Source organism: Aspergillus udagawae (assembly GCF_001078395.1).
Source record: "Aspergillus udagawae IFM 46973 DNA, scaffold_1, whole genome shotgun sequence".
In the NCBI taxonomy this organism is placed as follows: domain Eukaryota; kingdom Fungi; phylum Ascomycota; class Eurotiomycetes; order Eurotiales; family Aspergillaceae; genus Aspergillus; species Aspergillus udagawae.
Genome location: NW_025091264.1, coordinates 1,826,390 through 1,851,764, shown reverse-complemented (window position 1 = coordinate 1,851,764; position 25,375 = coordinate 1,826,390). Strand labels below are relative to the sequence as shown.

The 25,375-nt window shown below is 49.6% G+C and overlaps 7 protein-coding genes across 7 annotated transcripts; 3 read left to right on the top strand and 4 right to left on the bottom strand.

The window, feature by feature from the left end:
• Positions 1–246: 246 nt before the first annotated feature.
• On the top strand, positions 247–2,302 carry Aud_000613 (putative glycerol:H+ symporter (Gup1); the record flags this gene model as incomplete). The annotated part of the gene is made up of 4 exons (XM_043286120.1): positions 247–502; positions 565–632; positions 690–1,259; positions 1,310–2,302. 4 exons carry the CDS (start codon positions 247–249, stop codon positions 2,300–2,302), a joined length of 1,887 nt encoding a protein of 628 aa, XP_043142055.1.
• Positions 2,303–2,835: 533 nt separating this feature from the next.
• Positions 2,836–3,768, bottom strand: Aud_000612 (putative HIT finger domain protein; the record flags this gene model as incomplete). The annotated part of the gene is made up of 2 exons (XM_043286119.1): positions 2,836–3,434; positions 3,504–3,768. 2 exons carry the CDS (start codon positions 3,766–3,768, stop codon positions 2,836–2,838), a joined length of 864 nt encoding a protein of 287 aa, XP_043142054.1.
• A 1,564-nt stretch (positions 3,769–5,332) lies between these two features.
• Positions 5,333–11,252, bottom strand: Aud_000611 (cellular morphogenesis regulator DopA; the record flags this gene model as incomplete). Its single annotated transcript, XM_043286118.1, has 7 exons — positions 5,333–6,595; positions 6,648–8,119; positions 8,174–8,400; positions 8,451–10,684; positions 10,748–10,897; positions 10,954–11,078; positions 11,162–11,252. The coding sequence occupies 7 exons, from the start codon at positions 11,250–11,252 to the stop codon at positions 5,333–5,335; spliced, it is 5,562 nt and encodes a 1,853-aa protein (XP_043142053.1).
• A 401-nt stretch (positions 11,253–11,653) lies between these two features.
• Positions 11,654–13,812, top strand: Aud_000610 (guanine nucleotide exchange factor MON1; the record flags this gene model as incomplete). Its single annotated transcript, XM_043286117.1, has 5 exons — positions 11,654–12,266; positions 12,326–13,188; positions 13,254–13,435; positions 13,517–13,751; positions 13,804–13,812. The coding sequence occupies 5 exons, from the start codon at positions 11,654–11,656 to the stop codon at positions 13,810–13,812; spliced, it is 1,902 nt and encodes a 633-aa protein (XP_043142052.1).
• Positions 13,813–14,018: 206 nt separating this feature from the next.
• Aud_000609 (proline iminopeptidase) lies at positions 14,019–15,845 on the bottom strand (the record flags this gene model as incomplete). The annotated part of the gene is made up of 9 exons (XM_043286116.1): positions 14,019–14,330; positions 14,391–14,487; positions 14,551–14,689; positions 14,745–14,765; positions 14,824–14,988; positions 15,039–15,124; positions 15,190–15,434; positions 15,499–15,740; positions 15,797–15,845. The coding sequence occupies 9 exons, from the start codon at positions 15,843–15,845 to the stop codon at positions 14,019–14,021; spliced, it is 1,356 nt and encodes a 451-aa protein (XP_043142051.1).
• Positions 15,846–16,223: 378 nt separating this feature from the next.
• Positions 16,224–17,744, top strand: Aud_000608 (pyridoxal phosphate-dependent decarboxylase family protein; the record flags this gene model as incomplete). Its single annotated transcript, XM_043286115.1, has 1 exon — positions 16,224–17,744. One exon carries the CDS (start codon positions 16,224–16,226, stop codon positions 17,742–17,744), a length of 1,521 nt encoding a protein of 506 aa, XP_043142050.1.
• A 275-nt stretch (positions 17,745–18,019) lies between these two features.
• On the bottom strand, positions 18,020–20,156 carry Aud_000607 (putative Kelch repeats protein; the record flags this gene model as incomplete). Its single annotated transcript, XM_043286114.1, has 3 exons — positions 18,020–19,453; positions 19,506–19,651; positions 19,712–20,156. 3 exons carry the CDS (start codon positions 20,154–20,156, stop codon positions 18,020–18,022), a joined length of 2,025 nt encoding a protein of 674 aa, XP_043142049.1.
• Positions 20,157–25,375: the final 5,219 nt, after the last annotated feature.

The window sequence follows — 25,375 nt, the reverse complement described above, 5'->3', positions numbered from 1 at the left end:
AAGTTCTAGACCGTAGGTTGCTATGTAGTATACTCCCTCATATAATCATGCTCAAACCAAGCTCGTGATTCTTGACTACTGTACCTAGGAGCCCAGGCAATCTGTGGCCGACTCCGCCCCTGAGCTTGTTTCCCTCCCAAAAACGATACCTATCTACGGAGTCCTCCGTACTGCTCTCCGCAACCCGTCATCCTCTTCTCTCCGCATCTTTGTCCATGGGTCCGGACGCGCTATGCTTGTGTTAAGATGACTTCAATCCTTTCCTGGTTCCGGAGACTCTACTCTCTTGATACCCTCGACACTCGTTTCACCTCATCTGCGACCACCTCGTTAAAGGCCGCTGCTGACACGCGACCCCCGTCTGCGAAAGATGCTCGCGCAAGTGCCATCGCCAATGGCGCTTCGCCTCCCAACTGGCGAACGCCTGAATTTTATTTTTACTATTTTGTCTTCTTAACCGTGATACCTATGATGTTCAAGACTGTCATTGATGCTTCAAAAGGTACGGCGGGTGGTTGCGAGTCTGCGGGGAGCTGGGAGACCCGTGCTGATCAAATGCTCTAGAGAGTCATCCCGGTTATTCTGCTTATGAACATTTGCTATCGCCAGGCTGGATACCTGGCCGTAAGGTGGTGAGTACTGGCTGCATATCTGCTGTATTTTATGATGCTGATTGCCCCTTTGAATAGGACAACTCCGATGCCCAATTCTCAAACTTTCGTGATAACATTCCCTACCTTCTCATCCTTCTCGTCGCTCACCCATTGCTTCGTCGGGTCTATGAGCGCTACCTACTGCGGTCCGATGCCGCGGCCGTCTCTCGAGGTGCCAATGCTCTCGCTGCTGGAGACTCTCGATTGGATCGACGGGTGCGATTCGATTACTGCTTTGCTCTCGTGTTCATAACTGCGCTCCATGGTGTCTCGGCTATCAAGGTCCTCGTGATCCTGTACTTGAACTACAAGATTGCCAAGACTTTCCCTAGGAAATATATCCCCGCGGCCACTTGGGTATTCAACATCTCCGCTTTATTCTCCAACGAGCTTTGTGCCGGGTACCCGCTTGCGCGCGTGGCCACTTTCTTCACGGCAGGTGGGGAAGGAGCAGCTCCCTTGGTGCAATGGGCTAGGTACATCGATGGCTTTGGAGGCATAATGCCCCGATGGGAGTTACTCTTCAGCCTGACGGTCCTGCGATTGATCAGTTTCAATATGGATTATTACTGGAGCTTGGATTATCCAGCGGCGAGCGCAATTGAAGTATGCTCTGAGACCACAGACTCTTGCGGATGATAACTGACAGCCATAAGAAGAAACAGCTCGATCCAGCAGCCTTGTCGGAGCGTGATCGTGTGAGCATCCCGCCAGAACAGACTTCGTTCAATGCTCGCAATTACGTCGCCTATGCCCTTTATTCGCCTTTATACTTAACCGGTCCAATCCTGACCTTCAACGACTATATCGCTCAGCAGAGATATCCGCCACCATCCCTCACAAAGACTCGTACTCTTCTATATGGCATCCGATTCTTATTGACGTTGCTCGGCATGGAATTGATCCTTCATTTTATTTACGCCCTTGCTATCTCCCAGGCGTCGCCCGATTGGTCCCTGTATTCAGCCGGACAACTCAGCATGCTCGCCTTTTTCAATCTACATATCATTTGGCTCAAACTCCTCATTCCCTGGCGATTCTTCCGCCTCTGGGCCTTGATTGACGGCATCGATCCCCCTGAGAATATGGTGCGCTGCGTGTCGAACAATTACTCTGCCTTTGCCTTTTGGCGCGGCTGGCACCGATCCTTTAACCGTTGGATCGTTCGCTATCTCTACGTACCTCTGGGTGGAGGAGCGCGCTCGGGAGGTGCGAACAAATCCTCGCCAGGCCTCCTCTCCAAAGCACGCCAGATCTTCAATTTCCTGGTGGTATTTACCTTCGTCGCTCTGTGGCATGACATTAACCTTCGTCTCCTCATGTGGGGCTGGCTCATCACCCTCTTTGTCCTCCCCGAGGTCATTGCTACTCTGCTGTTTCCGGCTCACAAATGGCGCTCGCGCCCAACCGCATACCGTGTTCTCTGCGGTGTCGGTGCTGTTGGCAATATCCTTATGATGATGATTGCCAATCTTGTTGGATTTGCATTGGGACTGGACGGGCTCAAGGGTCTCTTATCGGGAATTCTTGGATCTTACTCGGGCATTGGCTTCCTTGTTGCCGCTTGTGGTGCACTGTTTGTGGGAGTACAGGTCATGTTCGAAATTCGGGAAGAGGAGTTACGCGCTGGTATTAAGATGAAGTGTTGATTCCTGGACATTCAAATTTCTCTGAATTGATGTTATGTACATAGACATTGATCATTAAAAACTGTCTATGCAAGTCATTAAGAACCATGATTGTCCACTCGTAGCGGGTATGATGCCGGGTACGATGGACTACTGAAAGTCCCTGGCAATGGCCAGTCACATTGACCATGGCTGCAGCACGCAGACGAACCTTCCACCAGCTGCGATGGCCGGCTGTCTAATACGTTTGATTCGTCTAGAATTGGAATGCGATGAGGCACCGCATCGATCGTGGAAGGAGACACATCAACCTGTATCATCGACAGACCGTAAAGCGTCTAAGCAATCGTGATCGACTGTGAGTGCAGTGATGGATGAATGACGCCTCCGTCATTCCCTACAGCGTCAAACAGTGTTATGAGACTCCTGCGCCTTTCGCACAAGGCCTTGCGACTGAGCCTCTTAATAGCTATGAAGCTGGCATTCCGATATCGATTTTGTCATCGGTATGTTTTGTCAAGCCTTACCGGCCAAACCGGTCTGCACCAGACACCTCAAAAGAACGCCCCGCATCGCGAGTCCTCATGAACCTTGTAACAAGCCAGCCCGCAGGTCCGAACATGACAGTTCTTGCACCGAATCTTGCCCCAGTACCCACACATACAGCAAAAGTGCCGTGGCGCCTTCACGGTTAGGGGCGGACCAGCGCGAGCCGCGTTGTATGTGAGTGGCGGTTCGGCCAGGAGTGCCTGCATGATGCGCTCCGAGGGTGCGGAAGGGATATACGACTTTAGAAGGGGATCGTTGTCGTACTCTGATTTGATCAGTCGATTCGGGTTCTCGGTTTCTGGTTCGGGCTGCTTCTTGTCTTCGTCTGTGTCGGGGGTCGCGTTGGTGCTGGTCTCTGGCGGGATCGTTGAGGCCCTTGACGGTGGTACGGTGGATTGCTTTCTTTTCGATGAGTCTGACTTGGGGGTAGCAGCGGGAGTTAGACTTCGTCGGGAGGGCTTCGTTATCTTGCTGATGGAGGGGCGTTGTATAGTTGACTGCGCGGCCTGGGCCAAGGCCGCCTCCTCGTCATCGAGGTAGTTTCGGAAGGTCTTTTGCGATTGTAGGATACGGCGCACGTTTGAAGTCGTCTTTCCTCGTGTTCCTAACAGTAATAGATACAAGTTAGCCATGGTCGGGTTGCTTTACAATCTCAGCGCAATGCTCGCAATACCTCTACCGGCCGCATCCTTCTGTTTAACTGGAATCGCAATATGTACGTCTCGATGGTTCTCCCGGTCAAGCTCAGCTAAGTGGCGGATAATCGCGTTGCTCTGGCGCGACGATAAGTCGGTACGACCCCCATCGCGGATTCCTCTTTTCCTGCCGATGGCAGGTGTGATAGCTGCTTGCGCCGGGTGGAAGCCGCGGTCGGGGACGTAGGTCCATCCGGGCGTGACATGGGCGGATCTGCTTGGGAGGACTTCAATACGATACATGACGGAAATGACAAAAGTGCCTGATATGGACTAATATGCTTTCATCGCGATGGTTGTCTGCCGGTGTAAACGATCCTGTGTGAAGCTCTTAATATTATGCCAAAAGATACCGCGCCATGCATAAGTGTTTGAAGTGTTTGCATCATCCAACTACAATAGGATCCACGAAGGAATTAAGTCACGTGCTTATAATGCATGTCTCTGAGCCTTGTCACTTGTGTATTAGATACTGACTGATCGCTGAATTTGGTCATTTGATCAGAGTATTATTGAAGTATACATCATAGAGAATCCGTGATATCAAATAACTCCAGATATGTCGTTCTTGTGGAGCCCGTATAAACCACACCTGAAGCATGATGCAAATGCTCAAGCTGGTAGAAACCCAACAGAAGATATGATATTCGAGAGTGAGGAGAAAACAGTCATGAGATTAAAGATAATCAGACAAATTGCTTTCATTTTTCCTTTTGCAACGGGTCTATCTTTGTCTCCAGTTCCGTGACATAAGTCTGCAGTCTTATTGTGGCTGCTTGAAGAGCCTAGGATTTGATCAGTATGATTCAAAAGAGCGGATGAGCAGGGGAGTGAAGCAAGATATCTATCGAGATTTCCAGTCCGTTGCGTCCATCTGCACGTCGTACACAATCGTGATGCTCTGATATAGCACCATAGCAGCACGAGCCGGACAGGGACGACGGGGGAGAGGGAGAATCCTCATAGATCTTGTTGTAGATGAAAACAAACAGAGACATACATTGATATCTTCATTCAACATTTGATTTGCGACTCTGTACTCCCCCAAAATATAATAGTAGACCGAAGCACCGGCGACAACAGTTCCAGCGAGGAACCCAAACAACCTAGAACAGGCATCAGGAGAACATCCAGTATACTCAACAAAACAATCAAATACAGAAATTTGAAGCGCTTACCCTCCGCGGAATGCACCCACAGGCTTTCTCGCAGGCAATGCTGTACCTGCGTTCCTGAGGGTTCGGGATGTCGAGAAGCCGCAGGCGGATACGAATCCCAACCTGGGCGCCCCAGACCGCAACAGAGAAATCGCGTTTTTACGTGCAATCATGTTTGATCATGAGCCTGGAGAGCTATGATTACAGTTAGCGAGAATATGCTTCTGGACTCGAGGGTAGAGAAGGAAAATATCATCTTCTCACATTGTAGTCAGGAGATGAAGTTGGACGCTTGAATGTCACGAGCGCGTGGCGTCAGTGTTGCCTGTTTTGGCCCTGCGATATGCGGTCGCATCCAGCCACTCTTGTCTGCACTACTTTCGATTTCCAACTGCTGCAGGCGCAAACACATCATTGCTAAGCGTGTAGAGCAAGTAAAATTATTTTGTTAGCACTGAACAACTGCCTATTTTCATTATATGTAATAAGCAACAGCTTCCCCACGACGACTACAGCTAGGCACGGCACCCTGCTACACCATACGTTCCAGTCCTATCTATTAAAAGGGCAACAGATCATCATATCAATGCTGTTTGGTATCGTACAGACAGATATCAGCTAAAAGATACAAGGAATAACAAGCAGACGCATCAATTGGCCATGGTGCTCTCGTTAAACAGATCCGCCAATAAGTCGTCCTGGCAACTCTTCAAGTCCGGATTGCCCATACCATAAGTACTTTCGAAAGCATGAATACTAAGTCGGCCGAGAAATGGTCGAAGTACCTGTTCAATAAGCTCGTCCTTTGCCGTCTCACGGATCCAATCCGATGTCAGCTCAGGCCGCTTCATTCCATCGCCAGACTCGGTAGCTTCGCGTGGTGAACGTGGTGGCGCCGACCCACGTACACCCAAGGTCTGCGAGATTTCGTCTGCAAGTGCTCTTGATTCTAGATGCCCAGGGGGGTAAACAGCATCGATCGTGTCGGTGACATAAAGCCACTCCAGAAGTTGAAAATCATCGGGCGCCAGAACAAGTAGTGTATCCAGAAGCTTACACGCTTGCAACAGCGAGTATGTATTGTAAACTTCTTGTTGCGCTCCTAGCGGTATGCTAGAAATAGCTTCGTGAAGCTCTGTATTGATCAATGGCCAGAATGGCGCAAGTGTGCTAGTTGAACTCTTGAGCGCAAGCGCCCGAAGTACCATGAATATCTCTGCTCTTGTGGTGGAGGATGGAGACGATGAGCTCGTTGCTGCAAGGAGATCTTCCAGCTTCTGAAGTAGCTCTGGTAGTTCTCCAATGAAGTAATCCTCATTTGCAGATAATATCAGCAGTGATATCCTTCGCAGGTTCAACTGAGCCTTCCGGTCAGCTTCCAGGCGAGCAGCAGACGCACCAACACCGAACATGAGTCCTGCCGTGCTCGGCGGTGGAAGACGAGACATCAACTCTGTCAGGCGGTCTTTGTCGGCAATCGCCCATTGCCTGAGAAGCTTCATCCAACCGCTTCTCACAAGATCGACCTGGAAGCCAAAAAAGCGTGCATCGTTGAAGGCATCGGTTATGTCCTTCTTCCAGATTTTTGCAGCAGCTGGAACCTTCGCAATGTGTTGCAGGAGAGACATCACACTGCCGTTGATATTATTAGGGAATAGCCGCGAACGCAGAAGAGGCCCGAGTACATGAGAGGATATGCCTGACACAGCGGAGACGATGCGATCAGAATCACCTAACAGGGCTATAAAAGATGGCATCGAGAGTGCAAGAATACTGAGCATATCGTCAGGACCAGCGTGCGGTACAGCCGAGTTGTCATAGTCCACGGACGGCCTCCCCAGCATACTCGAATCCTGAGATAGTCCCAAAGGCTTGCTTGTGAAGATGGCAGTGAGCAGACGAAGCAATACATCCTGCATGAAGTTAATAACTGCACTGCATGGCTAATGCTGCGGTAAGACATACCCCTAGCTCCTTCCTCATCCGTCGATCCTCGCCGAAGGTCGTATTCTCCATTTTGGCTCCAAGGATGGCAGCGAATTCCACTAGCCGGGGAAGAATCTGTCTGTGGGGGAAGGGGTTGCTCAAGACGTCACGTAAAAATGTTGTACAGTCCGTCCAAATTTCGTCAAGTACATCATCGTCCAGAGACCTCGCATAAGTAACCAGAAAACCTGCCAGCTCTGATTCAGTGAGGCTTGACGTCAAGGCAGATTTGCGGTGGGGATCAAGCGCAGCAGGGTTGGTTCGTGTGTATATGGCATTGAAGATTGCTGGAATGGTGATCTTTGGGCGAGACCCGTCCAGAGTGTGAAGCAAACTAAAAATCAGAGGCGATGTGTCAGGGTCCGCTCTTGACCACATCTCTACCATCGTCTCTAGACATTCAAGAGCCTCCGCTGTGAAGAGATGCTCAAGGATGCGACGAGACCTGTTTCTCATCCGCAGAGAGGTGTATTGGAAGGACGCGAGAGACTCGGGATCTTGGGGTAGGCCATTTCGCTCCACGGCACCCCAGGACCATATGGAAAAGCACAGTCGAACGGCATCCTGGAAGCACAATAGTACAGTCAGTCTGTTGTTCGCTGCGGTCGAGCGCCCCTGGTTTGAATCTGTCGCAAATACTCCTGACACCATGTTGCCAAAGAACCCGTGGGCGTGGTCAGGGCTTTTGACAGCTGGTACGTTCGCTTCCTCCACGAGAAGGCGCTCGTGAGCTGCCGCGATGCACGTCTCAAGTCCCGTAAGCAGGCTAATGGTGACATGTTCAGAGCGATCTTCTGGCCAACCGTTGGTTTGTCTAAAAGAGAGCTGAAGATTCGTATATGATAATTGAATCTCCTTGCAGAAGCATTCCACTAACATGAGCAGGATCTGGAAGAGGGATCCTGAATATAGAGGAAGCACTTCACAAAGCAGTAGAGTCCACTTCTCCACGATGTCTCTCGAACATTTAGAGCTAATGCCTTTGAGAAGACACTCTAGGAGGTGGGAAGGAGGTTGAGGTGGAGCAGGGAGCGAAGGACCTCTATCAGTCTTATCACTTGTAAAGGAAAGAAGCGACGGACTTGTGAGACGCTCCCGTGACTGTGCTCGCTGATGCTTCGGCCTGGGAGGGGGCGGTGGTAGGTATGCTTGCGCGAAACGAACTTTCAACGCTGAGAGTAGGGTGTCTATTATAGCTCCTTGCAATTCGATGCTACCTCCCTCGTCGAGGACAGAAGACAATTGATCAACCAAGAAGGAGTCAATTCCCGACTCAGCAATTTCTTCGCCCCCGGGCCCTTGAAGAAGTTGTCTTACAACCAGCAGGGAGGTCTGTTGGAGTTTCACCTCTTCATAATCGGCCTGTGCTGCTGCGTTCCGCGTTCTCCCTATGATTACCTTTGAGGATAGCTGGAAAATGATAGAATGGAGAGATTGAAACTCAGCACCATCTAAGTCCGTTAACGGGAAGTCAAGCACTTTAAAACTAGGTTTTCAGAGCTTACCTTCAGAGACACCATCCTTCTGTTTATCCACTGGATTCAACGTCTGAGTAAGAAGAGACATCCAGCCATTGGCGGACAGCGAGCAGAGGACATTGTAGATTGTTCGCAAAAGGTAGTCACACTCTTTATAGTCATCAGAAGAAATGACGGCGTTGTCGCCCCCGTGTTCTGACTGTGTTTCTCGCAGGAGAAGATCCTCAAGTCGCAAGATCACGATGCGAAATACCCTGGCAGATATAAGAAATTGTACAAACCTCACCTTCAGGGTCTGACTCACTTTTGAATGGATGATAACTCTTGAAGCCATCGCTGAACTACCTGTGAAGCCTCATTTGGCCCCTGAGTCAGAAGATCCAAAACGAGGAAAAGAGGGCGCTCAAGCATTGACGAATAGTAAGGCGTTTGGGCCTTTCTCGCATCGTACGCTTGTTTTGGAGAAAGTTCGTAGGAGCCATGGTGGCTATGATTCCAGAGAACAAAATATTTTCCAGCCTGCTCTTCAGATGACAGATGCTGAGAGCCTGGCGCTGAACCAATCATGAGAGATGTTATGGACGCCTCGACAATATGATCTGACCAAGAAACCGAGTGTAGATGCCAGAGACAGCGGACCGCCTCTACATGAAACTTGGGGCTTGCTGGTGAGAGGAATTGCCAAAGATGTCGGACGAGGGTCGGTATCAGTTCTGCGACATCCTCGTAGCTGATATAGTACCCAGAGGCGTGTATGAAATACAAGCTGGTCACTGCGGAGACAATGGAAGAAATAGTTGAGAAAGAAGATGTAGACTGTTCTGCCTGGTCAATCTTCATTCGACTGCAAATAGCCAGATAGAAGCGCCTGTCGTGAAACACAAGCGATTTGGGAAGTCGCTTCAGCAAGGCAACCAGAAGATTCAGGATCTCTTGAATAGGTATGCTACCATTGCGCTTTTCGAGGGCCGATGCGGCAAGATCGTGAGCTTTCCGCGTTATGAGATCACCCAAGTGTCTGGGGAGAAAAGGAAGTGGTGGAAGGTCCAGACTGCTTCTGCTTTGGTCATAAAAGCTATTGATTCTTTTCATAATATCAACGTCGCTGATGTCGACCATGGAATGATCCGCTATCGCTTTGGCCGATTCAGATTTTCTCGCGAATGCTCTCTCTGTGAGTAGCGCAGTCAAGGAGTGCATAACTTTCATAAGCCCATTGGATAGTTCAAGAAGCTCGTCAGGGGCGATTCCGGAATCCTTTGTAAATGATGAAAGCTCGCCCAATTTTACGAGGATAGTAAGCACCAACAGAGGTACATGGGTAAGAAGCATGTCCTCTTCACGGACATTGAAATTGTCCAAAATGAACTGAGCGAGTTGCAAGTCGACCAAAGCCCGCGTCTTCATGTTACAAAGATCATCAGATTTCCAGTCTATCAGGCCAAGAAGCTCCGAGAATATCACGCCGCTCTCGACGCCGTCGAAGAAGGCACTGGCGCTGCGAAAAACCTCGTCGAACTGATGTTTGGAAGCTGATTTTTCGAAGGCTTGGACGTTGCGCATAAGGGGTAGGAATACTTCAGGAACAATATGACCGCCAACTTCCCACCTGTCCATCAAGGAAAGTGAGATTCGAAATGGCTTTGACCTTTCCGAGGGAATTCTCGAGTCTTGCTCATTCATCCGAAGAAGACCTTTTACAAGAGGCTTTAGACCAAATTGACTGAAATACTCTGACTGTGATAACTGTGCGTCATCAACAGCGTATGATCCGGTTGTTCCTTCGCCTTCGAAAGATGGCTGATCACTTGCAGCATCAGGCCCTAAGAACCACGCCCACAGCCTCCTGTTCAGGCTCATGTCTCGTCGGGCAACAACGCCAACGGCCGCCATCATTAGTCTCTGAAGGTCGTCATCTGTGATCCGCGACTGCAATATAGGCGAGCTGAGTGGAAGGTGAGTCACCAGTAAGTCAAGAAAATTTCGCTGTACAAGGATTTGTTCATCCACCAGACCGGACGCAAAACACCTAATGAGCAATCCCGGCTCAGGCATGATAACGGAGTCCACCGCCACGCGCATATCATGTGGCATGTCTTCAAAGTTACTTCCATCACCCTTACTGGGTCTGCGATCCGTAATGCCTAGCTTTGGCAAATATCGATTCAGGTAAGCTAAGACACCCGAACGTCTGCTAGGGCTGGTTATGGATGCCAGGAACAGACACTGCCAGAAGTATTGACCGCTTGAATCCGCATCCGCCCCTGATCTCTGAGTTTCTAGCTTTGTTGCGATGTCGCGGAATTTGTTAACCAGCCGCAGCGTGTGATCGAAGTCATCACTGGTTTCCTCTTCAAGGCCTGGTAAAAGGGCTAGGATTATAGCCTTCAAAGCTGGACGAATGGCCCATGGCTCGAGACCGCAAATATGAGTCTCCACCAAGGATAAGAACAGAGGACGGACTGTGAGCGAGGCGAAGGTAAGAGTGGGCGCGATGCCCGGTAGGTACAAGGGCAGGTCGTGTGACAAGCCTTCAGACTATTTGGCCGATTCAAGGCATTAGCAGATGAACGCTCAATTTCTTTTCCCGTCAACTCGAACCTTAATCAGATTGAATATATACGTATATACTTCGAGCGCCTTCTGGTGTACACCCGACGGTAGTGAAGGGTTCAAGCACTGTGAGAGACGTTTGGCTACAAGCGCCTTGTGGGGGACGACTGGTAAGTCTGCGGGATGCGATTGGAGAGCCTGGTCCAGGTGAGCAATTTGCCTCTTGTTCTAGGCGCATGAGGCCTAAAAGTTACCTTCAACAGGCGACTAAGAAATGAGATATAGTCCGCCCATTCCTGAAGCGCTGTGTCGAACAGCGACAGGGCTCTTTCGACAGTGGAAGCATAGCGGCGGTAATTCTTGTCTTTCTTCAAGGGCTCTGTTTGCGAAAATAAGTGAGCTGCATAGTCCCGAATATTGACATTTGTCTCCAATTGCGTATATAAACTGGAACTTGCGTACCCTCCTTCCCTCGTAAGCGGGAGCGCGTAAAGGAGCTGTCGGAGCTTGCGGGGGAGTTGGACCTTGGAAAAGAGCTCGGATCAAGGCTCATGGTGCCAGTAGCGGATATTCGGTAGGTGGAAGTGCTTCAGATCGTGGGGCTTCATATTTTGCTCATCAGGATGGGCATGATCGGATGATTTGGCGGACGGTTGCGAACAACTGAAGACACGCAGCCTGAATAGACCAGGCGGAGATGTTTTGGGTCTCCGTCCGCCTTGGAGCTCCGACCTTCTAGCGACGACGTCAACCCAACTCCACTTACTATCTGCTCCACGTAGCTGCGCTCAGCAGATGAGAGCAACCTAGATGACCTGCCGTCGCATCTTCACGAGAGTATCGCCTTCTCAATGATAATTATGTCTAATACCACTTGACTTATTCCGATGATTACTGTTCACAAAAGGAGGACCTCCTCATAGGACTGGCATCGATGCGTATGATCTGCGTACGATGAACTCAAACTCTCTTGAGCAACCGCAGGTGTCACCGGGCGATGACGGCGCTGGAAGGAATAACTACGGAGCTCCAGAATATTCCGCGAAAAGACCCTCGAATACCGGTAGCGATGACACCCCCACGAGCTTCGAAGAAAGACCTCCACCCCTCCCCCCGCGTCCGAGTACCTTGAGCTTATTAGATGAAGGGTTCATTTCATCTCGGTCAGTCCGGCAGGCATCATCAGCTAGTTTGCAGGCCAAGGCTACAACAGCCGTGTCGATACCGGATATTAGCCTCCTGCAATTGAACGATAGCGGAAAAGAAAACCACCCTACCCGTGGTCCTTTTGGGACCCTAAGAGCCAAAGCAAGCCTCACTCAGCTTACAGCGTCGAGAAGCAGTGATGCCGGGGATTCTGCGAGTATTAGAAGCACGGCACTCAACACAGAGCTCGGTGAGGCGGAAAATGTTTTCAGCGACTTTCTTGCACAGGAGTCCGGAGACGTTCAGCAGGACAGCAGCGGGCTTCTTCAATTCCCTGAGTTTCGAGCCGATGATGTCGACGATGACTTTACGAGTGAATTTGAGCCAATCGGGGAGCTGGATGATCAAGGCAGGAATGAAGGTCAGTGATGACCGGTGGTTGTGTAGTGATCATCTCACTGACTTCAATACAAATCGCAGAGCTGCTCCTTGAGAGATGGAAGTCTAAAAGAAAACACTATCTCATCTTGTCTGCTGCTGGGAAACCCATTTGGACCAGGCATGGTGATGGTGGACTGATCTCGGGCTACATAGGTGTCATTCAGACGATCATATCGTTTTATGAGGATGCGAATGATCGTTTGGGTAGTTTTTGCGCCGGGGATACGAAGTTCGTGATTACTACCAAAGGTCCACTATACTTGGTAGCCATTAGTCGACTCTTGGAGAGCGATACGCAGCTGAAATTACAGCTAGAAGCCTTGTACATGCAGATTTTGTCCACCCTAACACTGCCCTCGTTGACACATCTCTTCTCTGTTCGACCGTCTACCGATCTCAAACGGCCCCTGCAAGGGTCCGAGACGCTCCTGTCTACTCTGGCAGATAGCTTTACAAAGGGATCACCATCCACTTTTTTTTCTGCATTGGAATGCTTGAAAATCCGCAAGTCACATCGACAAGCCATCAACAATGCACTTTTAAAAACCAAAGCCAGCAGCCTCTTATATGGCCTAGTGGTTGCAGGAGGGAGACTAGTCAGTGTTGTGAGACCCAAAAAACATTCACTGCATCCTGGTGACTTACAACTTCTCTTCAACATGATCTTTGAAGCAGAAGGCATCAAAGCGGGAGGTGGGGAAAGCTGGATCCCAGTCTGCTTACCCGGATTCAACAGCAGCGGGTATCTTTATATGTATGTCAGTTTCCTTGACCTCCGCGAAAACTCAGGCAATGCTGCCAGCGAGACGACAACAACACAGCAGTCCGTAGCGATCATCCTGATTAGCCCAAATAAGGAGGGGTTCTTTGAAATGCAGGAGATGCGAAATTCACTTGTCGAGGTATGCCAATCTGTCGCTAGAATCCGGTTTGTTCAGGACAAACTAACTCGATGCGGCGCTGGCAGCAACTGGAGAAGAATAATAGTATCAAGATCATCAAAGATGCCATTGATGGAGGCCGTCCGACCACTACTGATATCGTTCCCGGGACCGTCTTGCATCATTTCTTGTATAAATCTCGGGCAAACGTTCAATTCACAATGTCCTCTTACGACCCTGAGTTCACATCGATTTCTCGGCGTCGAAGGTTTGTCAACTCCTCCATGCCATCACTTAAACCCTTGTTATGTTCGTGGGCTAATGAACTCTTGGTGCTTCTTTTCTTCAGATTGATGTCAACATACAATAACCTACATTCTAGTATTCATGCTAAGCATGCTCATGTGAAAGTTCACCATTGTATCTCCCAGTCAGCCAGTTCTTTTGCTTGGGTGACCCCAATATTTGAACTTTACTGTGTTGCTAGCCCCAACGCCAATCGCAATGCACTTGCACAGAGTGCAAGTAAGATTGTCCAGTGGGTACAACGAGAGGAAGAACGGTTGTTCATAATTGGTGGAGCTGTAGGTCATCTGCAACAAGGACTTTTTGGGCTAATACTGATTTCATTTCGAGGTTTTCTGAAATCCATACTACTGAGGTCCGCTGAAAAGCGACGCCTCCTATGTGCAACACATACGACTCTCTTATCAACATAGATTAGGAGCTCAAAGTCGCGGTGCTTGATGCGCCTCGGACTGTCCCCAAGTCAAAATCTCGGGGCAAAGACGATGTCTTTGCTTTCGACATGGCTCATCTAGTAATTGCACGTTACAGCCCGAGCCAATGGTCTAGTCAATCGTATCGTCTCGTAAGGCAAAGAGCTGCTGCATGACCTCGTCTGCTTTGCTTCTGATGGCGTTATGATACATAACGTTTGTGATGAACTGCTTGATACCGTTGATCTTTGCCGCAGTCTTCGACGCCAAGTCGAAGTGGACATACATGTCCTCTACGTACGTCGCTGCATAGACGGGGACTTCGTTGTTCACGAGTCGAGCCTCATCATAAAGCTGAGGCCACTCGGCCGTCGTGGCAAGGATGTCTGCAGCGTCTTTGACTTGCTGCAGTTCGGTGTATGACTCGAACATGTCTTTATAGATCTATGGTGACGAGTCGAAGTTAACCGTCGCTGCATGGAATCTAACGGAGGAAAAACCTACCATTTCTCCAGTGAACAATATCTTTGGCTGCTTATCGTCAATGTTGAACTGCGCATCAGCTGAGCGTAACCGATCTGCGGACCAATTTGAGGCTTGCCTGGAAGGAGTTAGATTATTTCACTTCCCACCCGATAACCTAATTGCAAAAGGCCTTTCTCACCCTTGGCAGTAGATCGCTTCATGAAGAATGGCGTAAAGGATATTGTTCTCGAAGCCACCGTAGCTGTCGATGGCAGTCAATGTTGGATGTGTGAGAAACCCAAAGAGCTCCAGGTCGTTACAAGCGCGTAGCAGTAGATCTGCCAACTTCGGCGTTAGCGAAAGATAGAATTTGAAGTACCCTGTGTATATCACCATGAACGCTGTCAAGACCGCCTGCAAGTCGTTAGAGCCTCCAGTTGTTTTACTCATCAGGGCAATCGAGTTCACATACCGTGCATTCCGAACATGATACCAAGTTGCTGAATGCGTTCTGGTGTCAGAGTGCCTGACGGCACAGTGACGCGGTTCCCTTTCAAGTACTGTACAAGTTTCTTAACTCGATCAACGTCTTCAGGAAACTTGGTATAGTATGCGTCGTTCCTCTCCTTGACCTTCTCTTCTTCGAGTTAGAATGAGAACAGACACGCCAGCTCAAGCCCAACATACCGTATGTCCGATCATATACCGTATCCGGACCATTAACAAGAGGAGGAAGCCCGCCGCAGATGAAGGCCTCTGTCAATCCTTCTGGGCTTTAAATCAGATAGACATATTATCAATAAAGCCGAACAATATGGATGCAATGGGGAAGACCTACAACATAGAAAGATACGTTACCGCACAGAACCCACCGAAACTCTGGCCGATGATACTCCATTTGCGTTGGTCCTCGGGGTAGTCCGTGGTGAGGCATCGACGGATAGCTTCGCAGTCACGGACAATATTATCGGCACGGAAATTCTTCAGGTACTCGGCCTGTTTCACTGCGTTGCCTTGAAGGGAGAGAGTCCGAGCCGTTATTGTCGAGCTCATGCCTGTACCTCGCTGGTCTAGGAACAGCACCTACAGACGATAAGGACATGAAGATCCAAAGGAGGAATATCTGAGACAAAAATAGAATACACACCTGGTACCCCTTGTCCAGCGCTGTTCCAACCCAGCCGTACTCTTGCGGAGGTCGACAGCCCATCCCCGGGCCTCCTTGAAGATACACCAACCAAGGGAGCTGCTTCTCGCCCTTACCATTGGAAGGATCAACTGGAGTCTCCAGACGACGGACGCTTCGAGCAAAGAGTCTCAGATTGCCGTCATTGGGCTTACAGTAATTCACGGGCACATCAAATAGCAGCTCTGCCACGCGAAACTTCCCTGGAGATTCCCGCTTGTCAGCGCGCGGTATGAGCAAAGAGTCCAAATGGACGAACCTGGGATATTATGGAATTTTCTATCGATTAACTTTGCAGCCATCGTCATGGTTTTTGAATTGCGACGTGGGTTATGAGTAGGAGTGGTTATCAATGGGAGGGAGCTCGCAAAGTGAGGGACAGTTAATTTGAGGAGGGGGAAATGCTAAATGCTGCGGAGGTACCTAGAAGGGCTGCAACGCGGAGCGATCTACCGCATCAACGGAGAGAGAAATACAATTGACTAGTCTCCTTCGCTGAGAACTCAAGCAGTCTCAATTGAATAGAGCTCAATCATCCCGTAGATTCGGGCTTTGATTTAGTCATATTGTAAACTAATTTCTAGTGCTTATCTACCAGAGCTAGGCTGCAACGAATTTGGGGTATAAATTAATCATGTCCGCGTTTCTACATGCTCACCTTCCAACAGACTGAATTATACTCAATCATGGAGTTGAAAGACGTCGATACCACACTCGAAAATCAGCGAGATTTTCAACAGGAATTATGGAAGGTTGCCCAGAGCGAATGGAAGTCTGGCGTTTTACCAAGTGCCAACGATCTGGCACGCGCAAGAGCATCTCTGCCACAGTCGCTAGCCAATGATGGAATCGGGTTTGAAGCCGCCAGGCAGCATATTCTGGACGATATTATTCCAGGCTTGAATGGCAACAGTATCAGCCCCAATTACTATGGCTTCGTCACTGGCGGCGTAACGCCCGCGGCGTTGTTCGCGGATAACGTGGTCTCCACTTACGACCAGAACGTCCAGGTACACCTCCCGGAGCATTCAGTTGCTACAGATGTCGAATATAATGCGCTGGGTTTGATATTAGACCTCCTTCAGCTGGATCGAAGCTCTTGGTATAATGGTACATTTACGACTGGAGCAACTGCCAGTAACATCCTCGGCCTGGCCTGCGGAAGAGAATTTGCTGTGAAAGCCGCCGCCAAAAATCGAGGGGCCATTTTCCAGAGCGTTGGAGAGCATGGGTTGTTCGAAGTCATGCAGGCCTCTGGTCTGTCGGGACTACAGGTGCTTTCGACGCTACCCCACTCGTCTCTGGTGAAAGCAGCAGGCATACTAGGGATCGGCCGTGCAAACGTGAAGAACGTCTGCCGTGGTGATAATCCGCTTCTCTTCGATCTAGCCAAACTCGAAGCAGAATTGGCAAGATCTGAAAAGGCAACTATCGTCGCTGTGTCATGCGGTGAGGTCAACACCGGACACTTTGCGACGGCTGGTCTCGAAGAAATGCTTGAAATACGCAGGCTCTGCGATGAGTATGGCGCTTGGCTACACGTCGATGGGGCCTTTGGCATCTTCGGCCGGGTTCTGGACAATAGTCTGGAGTTTGCTTCCATCAAGAAAGGCTGTCAGGGTATCGAGTTAGCAGACTCCATCACGGGCGATGGACATAAATTGCTGAACGTGCCGTATGACTGTGGGTTCTTCCTTTGTCGCCACGCCACAATAGCACATGATGTCTTCCAGAATGCCAATGCAGCCTATTTGACGGCCAGTATGACGGATGGGCCCTCAATCCCTTCTCCATTGAATATTGGAATTGAGAACTCTAGGCGATTTAGAGCGTTGCCGGTCTATACCTCGCTGTTGGCTTACGGCCGCGCGGGATATCAAAATATGCTCCAGCGACAGATACGGCTGGCTAGGAAGATTGTCGGATGGATGTTTGATCATCCGGCCTACGAAGTATTACCGGAAGGAAGTAACAAAGAAGACCTACTGGAGAAGACGTATATGAGCTTCCTCTTCAGCGCGAAGGATGATGGACTCAATCAAAGGCTGGCATCGGCAATAAATGCAACTTCCAGAATATACCTCTCTGGTACTTCGTGGCAGGGCAGACCGGCTTGTCGCATCGCTATCTCGAATTGGCGGGTCGACGTGGAGAGAGATTTTGCGATTGTGACTGATGTTCTGGAGAGTGTGGCCAAAGGAAAATAGAGTTGTCTCGGTCTTAAGCTTTCACCTCTACAAATGTCTGCCTTGGTTCTTCCGGCTAGTCATGGGATGTTGGTAGTCAGCACGTGTATATATCTCGCCCAGACTCCGGTTACTGAATGTGGACATGGGATCGGCCCAGTCTAGGTTCGTCTGCTCCTGTGGTGAAGTCTTAATGTCCTGAGTTATGCAGTGATTGAGCATCAGCGAGGAATTTAGAGCTGAACCGTATGCATCTATGCTAAAACCAATATTGTGGTATACATCATTTACATACATCACCTTCGTCGCCCAGCACCACCAAGGTTATCAGTTCGGTCAGCGATGCTGACAACCTCGCCAATGCCAGCCGCTTCTTGTTCATCTTCCAGAGCCATGATCTCCTCTCTGCTATCCCACCACTTTTCTTCCGCCATATTGAACGCATCCTTGCGTAGTTCCTTGACATTCTTTTCCACCGTAATGCCCTTCTCTTTCAGAGTATCTAGCAGGATCTTCTGCCACTCCTCAGATGTACGGCTAAAGAAATCACGCAAACTCTCAAAAGGTCGGGGCAGAGGTCGGCTGTCCTGCACAGAGGGCTCTGCTTCCTGTTCCTCCACTTCAAGCTGCTCCATTCCCTGGGTGACTGACGGTACAGTGACTTCGGTAGGAGCTGGAGATGCAGAGTCCAAGGACATTGCGTTTTCGTCGTCGTCTTCTTCCTCCTCGTCTTCATCTTCATCGTCTTCGTCCATCTCATCGTCACTCTCCGCTTCGTTGAGAAGATGCCAGTTGTCGGGTTCCTTGTAGTATACTTCCCTGACACCGTCGAGCTTCACCAAATCAATGGAGTACATATCATTGAACGTGAACTCTCGGTCACCTTTCTCAAACGTTCCGCCGAATACGAATAGGGTATCGTCTTGCACGGCCAGTTGTGCATTGAAACGCTTGTGAGGCATTTCGAAGCGTACAATAGAAGGTTTCTCTGGCTCCGTAGGTTCGTCCTCCATTATATGCGCGGTTGATTGAAACTCGTCATCATCGTCCAGATCACGGAGCCCTCCTTTTGCTTCTAAAGCTTTCAGATTCTGAAGAAGCTCCTCTTCGTCGGCCTTTGCCCGGTTTCGAGATCTCATCTGGTTGGCCTGCTGCTTCTTACCGGCTGCTCTTGGACGGCGAAGAGTCAGAGGGAAGAAACGATTTCTGTCAGTGTTCCAAGCCAGCAACGTGTCAAAGAACTCGCTATCAATTCCCTCTTCACTGAGTTCAACGTCATGGACACCGCCGAACATGATACCTCGTCCTTTGTGGTACGCCATAGTGGCGCCAGCACGGGGCGGGTTGGGCGAGTTTGCGGGCTTCTTACGGCGTTCCCAGCGTACTGTAGGAGCCGCCGACGCAGGGGCATCGGCGTCAGGTGGTGTAATTCGGAGAAACCAAGTGTCCTGATGAACCATGGGCTTCATAATCATCCGTTGAGGACCGCCCTTCTGTAGCTTTCCTCCCACACTGGTAGAGGCCTTCACGCGGGAGTAACCGCCGTACAGCACGGCCCCAGATTCGTGTGGCAAGAATGAGAATGATGACCGAGGATCAGGTTTTTGAGATGCCGGGGGCAGAGTAGGGTTGAACCAGGTAAATTTTGAGCAGTCATAAATCCACAGATCCTGGAGGTACTTTGTTTGCTGTGAAGTATCCTGAAACCCTCCGAAGAGGATAATATAGTTCTGGATGGGCTCAGCATGAGATTCACTAGAGGCGGATCGACTTGATACGCACCTTGAAAAATGTCATTCTGTGGCCGCTTCTAGCTGGCGGGCCTTTGCCTTTGGTCTCCAGACGAGTCCATTCTCTGGTGGCAGGGTCGAGATGCCAAAAGTCATTGTAATGATAAAACGTCCCCTGCTTTGGTGAAGAGAATTCGCCTGAAGATTGGAGATAACAGTTAATACGAATTCATCCAGTATAATTTGCACAAGGCTCACCTCCGAATAAATAAACACCTCCGGCATTTCCTCCACGGCACCATGCATGTCCGCTTCGTGGTAGAGGGCTGTTGGGACTAGTAACTTCCTTCCACTCATCTCGATCAATGTTGTAGACGAAGAGATTATTGAAGAACGTAGCAAGCGTGCCATCAAAATACTCGCCACCAAATATCAAGAGCTCGTTCCGATTTGAGGGAGACGCGAGTATTGTAGCAGAGGTACGTGGAGACGGCGGTCCTGAGACTACCTCAGTGACCTTCAGAAACTTAGCTTGCTCTTCGGCATACTGAGCTAGGATCGCATCCAGATCGACGTCTTCTGCGTCACTGTCTGCGTCGCGACCCTTAGTCTTGTGCCTCTTTTCTTTTTGTGCAGCCTTCTTGGATTGCTTTGCTGCTACCCGCTCCTTGTGCTCGGCGGACTTCTTATTTTTCTTGCCCATGTTGGACGATCAGCGATGGACTGGGATTGACTTCTATGTTTGTACCCTCTGATGTCCTTCTAGCCTGTTGGGTGTAGCCTCCTGTCTGTGAACGCGAGAGGCAATTACTTCTCTTAATTGATGGCACAACGGAGCAAATTCATATGTCGTGGGGGTTCGTAGGGGTTAAAAAAAAGGTGAAAAAATTCCCCGCAATTGGCCACTTATCTTGTAAACCAGATACCACGCAGACGCAAACACTGCTATAGATGGGAACAGTAGACATACAGGCTTTACAGATGCCTGATTATAAAAGAAGACTAAACCAGGTGCAATTTCACCTATAATCTGATTTTCCAGCAGAGGCTACGTCTTTCGGAGACACTACACGAGGGGTATGATCCTCCAGATAACCACTATAGATACATCACCTCTAGTAAAGAATACCAGGGAACAAGTTTAAGTGACTGGTTCAGGTACGACTCAGTGGAGCTTTCAATAATGTTGAATAAATAAAGTCATCGGAAGAATGTTAGATCGTCTCGAGAGCCTTCATTTCCAGAATACTGATGCGTCCGGATTCCTGCCATAATTTGATGGCATCCGCGCGATAAGCCGGAAGATAAGATTTCCTTCTTGATAGCACTCCCACGTGAGAGCGTGTAGAGACGCGTCTATTGCTTGGTTAACCCTCCGATGTTGGATAATTATTGGCAACGCGATATCAAAACCAATACCACCATAAATCGACGCCGACATCGTTGGAGGCACCGAACACAATCATGATCCCGACAGGACGTCTCTATGACTAAAAATAATCTGGACGTCCATCTCCAATGGCTGCTGGACCAAGGCCCTACACTATACCCTTCATTGACATCAATCGCTCAAGAGATTCAGAACTCTGCCAGCCGACAGCCTACGACTCGTCCTCAGCCAGCGGACTCGAATGAAAGCATTGATCGATCGGGTAGTATTCATGTCGGCGATTCCCAGGTCATCAGGGAAATCAGAACGAACGAAGAGAAAGATGCTGGAGGCGACGCCACAGAGGTAGACGACCCGAACATGGCACGACTGCTACTTGCCCCTCAATCCGCGAGTAAATCTCGATTGCTTAGTCGCCCTGGAGAACGCCCGACAAGTACAGGAAGTGTCGCGAAAGTCCACCCCTTAACGCAGTCTTTTACGGAACCGAGAGGAACAGCAGACCAGCGCGGTGTTGCTCAAGGTAGGATAGCGAACTTTTGCTATATGTTTCCTTGAGCTGACAATAACTTGGATCATGTAGCGACTCAGCGAGGCTTCTCTGCTTCTTTTGATACTCCTGTTCGGCCATTAAGCACCCCACTTCGATCGAAGCATGCGGTGGATCTGACCTCGCCTTTACTGGATATTGATTCCATCGATTTGACAGGCGACGTGGAACAACCCACGGCGTCGTCTGACACGGTAGAAGATTTCGGTACTCCACGGCGATTATGGACAGAGGACGTTGCGTCCCGCAAAGAACCGATCGAGAAGAAGGGCAGGAAACGGAAAAGCGACGAGTACATTTCAGATCTCTTGTCACCAAGGCGGACCTCCCACAGACATCGATCACCCTTGCCTCTCATCTCCGCGGAATCTGCGTATTCTGAACGCAATGACTTGTCAGTTCAGTCCCAAACTCGACCAAACAAATCACAACCAGCTTCAAATTGTCGCATCTCGTCACCGGTGAAACATGGGGAACGTGAAGCTTCCCTTTCTCGGCCCGCTCGACCAAACACTGTTATAGCTGATTCTGACGATAATGACGACATTGACAACTTGTTTCAATGGATTGAAGAGGAAGATGATCCAATTCTTTGTGATAACGACGCCTTGTATCCTGTCCTTCCTACAGTCTCCTCTGTCGCCGACACCAAAGTGGCTGAGCCCTCAAAGCGATCAAAGAAGGATTCTGTGCCCAGTTTACATCCAGTTAGTGCACTGCCAGGAAGCAATCCAGCGCCTGCCTCAGAATTAAAGGACAAGGCGCATACGAGTGACCAGCAAGCTTCTCAGGCGCCTGGCGCATCCTATTTACCTGGATGTCAAGCTCGAGATCAAACCGTCCTCCAGTTTATGAAACTTCCAGTTAGCTCGCTTGATGACTTATTATCAAATTTCCAAGATACCGTCACAAAGAATTCGGAAATCGTCTACCAACAAGCTATGCGAGGCGAGCCAGCTTCTGAGTTAGTCTCTGAAAACAAGTCCATCCACGAGAAAATGGATGCTATACGCTTGCTGAAAGAAGAGAAAGACAAATATCAGGCATTTGAAGCGAAGCAGGAGAGCTTAAAGAAAACTCTTATACAACTGATATCACGAGGCGGTGACCCACAAACGATGCCGGACGAACTTGCTCAAAGTCGAGACGTTACATCAAAGCTTCAGAAGATTGAGGAGAATATGAGTCGCCTACTGAGGACAGCCGGCATTGACTCTGACACTCTGAATTCAATGTCTCGAGATGCCTCAAAGCGTGGCTTGCAACGAGCTTCCTGCGATTCCCGGCCTTGTACTGTAGGAGCTTTGAAGGATGGGGACACTGCGCGTTTGGAAAAGGCGCTAGAAGCTCCCGGTTCTCGCATCTTGTCTCCCGTGCGGAACTCATTCGAACGTAGTCTTTCGCGGACGAATGTAGCCGAACGCCCGTCTGGCACGTCATTCAGGACACCTGGCGGGCGTAACGCGCTTGATGAGTTCAACTTGGATGAGCCGATTATATACGAGGAACGTGAAGCATTTACCAGAACTATGGGAAGTCCGTCACGCCCGCTTGGCAACGCCGATGATTTTGATTTCGATGCCGAGGACGTGGATATGCTGGAAGCTGCGGAGCATTTTCACGATGATCTGACCTTGACAACTAACACCTCTGGATATGAAACTCGCAGAGTCTTTGCTGAAACTTCCGGAAACGCGTCTCGTGTGCCTGCAACCCAGAAGTCGCAAACGCACAATCCCCTATGGAATCAAGCCCCGTGGACAAAGGATGTGAAGAGTGTATTGAGAGATAGGTTCCATCTTCGTGGATTTCGAATGAACCAGCTTGAGGCTATAGATGCTACTTTGAGTGGAAAGGATACCTTCGTCCTCATGCCTACGGGAGGAGGAAAGTCACTCTGCTACCAGCTGCCCTCCATTGTTACTAGCGGCTCAACCAGGGGGGTCACGATCGTGGTGTCGCCGCTTTTAAGTTTGATGCAAGACCAGGTGTCTCATTTGAAACGACTAAAGATCAAAGCATTCTTATTGAATGGTGAAACAAAGCAAGAGGAGAGGCAGTGGATTATGCAAACACTGTCTGGCCCTGCGGCTGAAGAACAGATTGAACTGCTGTACATCACCCCGGAGATGGTCAACAAGAGTCAAGCTCTCATCCGAAGCCTGGAGAAGCTCAATAGACGACGCAGACTTGCTCGTATTGTGATCGATGAAGCTCACTGTGTCAGTCAATGGGGGCACGATTTCCGCCCCGACTACAAAGCGCTGGGAGAAGTGAGAGATCAGTTGCCCGGCGTTCCTATGATGGCACTGACTGCCACGGCAACAGAGAATGTCAAAGTAGACGTCATCCATAACCTGAAGATGGAGGGTTGTGAGATCTTTACTCAGAGTTTCAACCGTCCCAATCTGACGTACGAGGTACGACAAAAGACGAAATCTGCCGAGGTCCTGGAAAGCATAGCGGACATAATCAAGACATCGTACCCTAATAAGTCCGGTATTGTCTATTGTCTGTCGCGCAAAACTTGTGAAACTGTTGCAGAAGCTCTTACGTCGCAACACAACATCAGAGCCGAATATTATCATGCTGGTATGGATTCGTCCAAGAGGGCGGAGGTACAAGAACAGTGGCAGTCCGGCCGCGTCCATGTGATAGTCGCGACTATTGCCTTTGGAATGGGTATCGATAAGCCTGACGTACGATTCGTCATTCACCACAGCATCCCAAAGAGCTTAGAAGGATACTATCAAGAGACTGGGCGTGCAGGTCGGGACGGCAAGCGCTCAGGCTGCTATCTCTATTACTCTTATCGGGATGCGACCTCTATCATGAGTATGATTGACAAAGGCGAGGGTGGCATGCAACAGAAAAATCGACAGCGTCAAATGTTACGGAACGTTATGCAGTACTGTCTTAATCTTGCGGATTGCAGAAGAGTGCAGATTCTTGCATACTTCAATGAGTATTTCCGCCAAAATGACTGCAACAAGTCTTGCGATAATTGCAAGTCTGATGCTATTTTTGAGCACCGTGACTTCTCTCAGCAAGCCGCTTCTGTTTTGAAGATTGTGCGATACTTCCAGGACATTGAGGACAAGGTTACTATGTCATACTGCGTGAATATCTTCCGGGGAAGCGTAAAAAGATTTCGCTCCCCTGAGCACAAGGATGCGCCTGGTTTCGGCGCAGGATCGGCGTTGGACTTGCAGGTCGCAGAACGACTCTTTCAATATCTTCTTATCGAGGGGGCTCTCTTCGAAGAAAATGTGGTCAACGGTAGCAGATTTGCGGTTCAATATATCAAGCTTGGTCGGCGCGCCGCAGATTTTGAGAGTGGGCGGTGCAGGCTGAAAATGCCCGTGCAAGTATCACCAAATGGAAAAGGCCCAGCGAGAGCTGTCAGACCTCGTCCCGAAGCGCCCCAGTCCACGAATGTCTCATCACCCGTGCAATCAGCAAATCGCCGACTCTTGGCACAGTATCGTTACCAACGCGATTCCGACGGCGAAATGGACAGTGACGGCTTTGAACAGATTCGTATAGCAGGCAAGCCGCGACATGAAGCGCGTCGCAGTCCGGGGCCGCCGATCACCAGTGACCAGCGATTCGACAGCCTCGATTCTCTCCATAAAACAGTCGCCGAGGACTTCATGTTCTATGCAAAGAACTTCTGTCAGGACGTAGGGTCCCCATTCATACTCATCATCGCCATAATTGCTAACTTTATGGCAGTTGGTCCTCAAGAAGAACCTTCGAAACCAGCCTTTCAGTGACGGGATTCTGCGCGAAATGGCCATAGTCTTTCCTAAAAGTGAGTGAAACAATACTTTTCAAACCATGCAGGAATATGCTCATATCAAGTAGATCTGTCCGAACTTGCTCAGATACCTGGAATAGACCCAGATAAGGTTAATCGATACGGAACACAGATACTGAAGCTCGTACGCGATGCTCAGCGTCGGTATGCGGAATTGAAACA